We start from the raw sequence: 1,449 nt of genomic DNA, 5'->3' as shown, positions 1-1,449 counted from the left end.
ATCATTATTATTGGTAATTTTTTATTCATTTATTTTCCCTCCTTCTCTTGTGTTTCATAAACTGAATAAGTTGGAAATACCCACACTTCACACCCTCACACACTACAATGTTGTAAAACACTACATCTTTTTGTAATGTCATGTATCTGTTCTCTTGTCTCCCATGTTCAGTCCTGTTTTGTTAATGTGTTACTTTGCTTCAATAATAATAATAAAAAACTAAAAAAAAAAAGATGAACCATTACCTCATCTCTGTGATTAGTACTAGTGCACAGTTATTGTTGTTATCACACTAAACAACAAGACTTCAGTTTACTGAAGGAAATGCTTTGTCACCTTTGTAAAGCTCGGCTGTTTTCTCCAGCTCTTCCAGTCTTTTGACCAGTCCATCTGGAAATTAAAATAAATGTACATTATCACTGCTTCATATCTAGTTATATGAATAAACTGATAAACGCACAGTGATCACAATATTGATCATCCCACCGTTGCACAGAATAGCTCTGCTGAGCCCGAGAGCATCAGCTGTGCCTGAGCTCATGTTCTCCACCAGCCGGTGTTTGACCTTTTTCAGCACTGAAACACAAGATACATGTTTAACACACACAAGAAAAGTTGTTGTAATAAGCAGAACTTTATAATAAATCACTCAGAAAGTACAAAAAAAGAACAAGAAAACCAACCGTGGCTCCAGACTGAAGGTGTGTGTGTGTGTGTGTGTGTGTGTGTGTGTGTCTAGTGGAGTAGGTACCTATGTCCAGAGACTTGCCCTGCTTGGGGTCTGCCTGCAGCTTGTTGTACTGGATCGTCGCTTCTCCCTGTGGAAACGTAACAGATACACATTGAAATGAACCAAACAAATAAACAGGAAGTCCATCTCTATAAAAAAACATATCTTCCATTCATTTGATTTCATATAAATCTAAAATTAACAATTAAAATATACTATTATCTTTTAACAAGTGGTAAAATTAAAAACGTGCAGCTTCCAGCTTCGGGGTGCAGAGGGTGAAACCACCTGCAGTGAACAGGACACAGCAACACTCTGATCCTTTAATCCCACACTGGACTCTGCCTTTAATCCACCTACAGGGAGTCATGGAATATTTCTGGGTGTGAATAGTGAAAGTCCAAAACAACACAGCCCCTCTGTGCTGGTGACGTTATGTCAGATGCTGTTGTCCTGGACCTGCTGAGACAGACCAGCAGCCCAGTGAGGACCCCCCACGGTCTGATGGAGGGTTGGCACCCATAACTACTAACCTGTCTGTTCCCAGATAAAGCCACAACCACAGCTGGACACAAACATGCAAGTCAAGTTTTGTCACTTGACATGATTCTACTCACATCCACATGAGCTTCATTTGTTTTATTTTTTTACTCACATCCATATGAGCTTCATTTGTTTTATTTTTTTTTATGTACTAAAACACTCTGGTCATCAGTGGT

At 39.3% G+C, this 1,449-nt stretch overlaps 1 protein-coding gene across 1 annotated transcript; it reads right to left on the bottom strand.

Annotated features, from left to right (window-relative positions):
* Window positions 1-275: 275 nt before the first annotated feature.
* LOC109954051 (PRKCA-binding protein-like) lies at window positions 276-1,250 on the bottom strand. The gene is made up of 3 exons (XM_020589474.1): window positions 752-1,250; window positions 487-576; window positions 276-390 (listed from the first exon to the last, which is right to left on the bottom strand). The coding sequence occupies exons 1-3, from the start codon at window positions 900-902 to the stop codon at window positions 308-310; spliced, it is 324 nt and encodes a 107-aa protein (XP_020445130.1). The 5' UTR covers window positions 903-1,250; the 3' UTR covers window positions 276-307.
* Window positions 1,251-1,449: the final 199 nt, after the last annotated feature.

This window comes from Monopterus albus, unplaced genomic scaffold (assembly GCF_001952655.1).
Source record: "Monopterus albus unplaced genomic scaffold, M_albus_1.0 scaffold2807.1, whole genome shotgun sequence".
NCBI lineage: Eukaryota > Metazoa > Chordata > Actinopteri > Synbranchiformes > Synbranchidae > Monopterus > Monopterus albus.
Note: the sequence above shows the minus strand (reverse complement) of the source record. Positions and strands in the feature narration are given on the sequence as shown.

Coding starts and splice junctions, on each gene's coding strand:
- LOC109954051 (XM_020589474.1), bottom strand. CDS start 902: ATGGAAGATATGTTTTTTTATAGAGATGGACTTCCTGTTTATTTGTTT. Junction 577..751: donor GGGCAAGTCTCTGGACATAG/GTACCTACTCCA, acceptor CTTGTGTTTCAG/TGCTGAAAAAGGTCAAACAC. Junction 391..486: donor CAGAGCTATTCTGTGCAACG/GTGGGATGATCA, acceptor TTTAATTTCCAG/ATGGACTGGTCAAAAGACTG.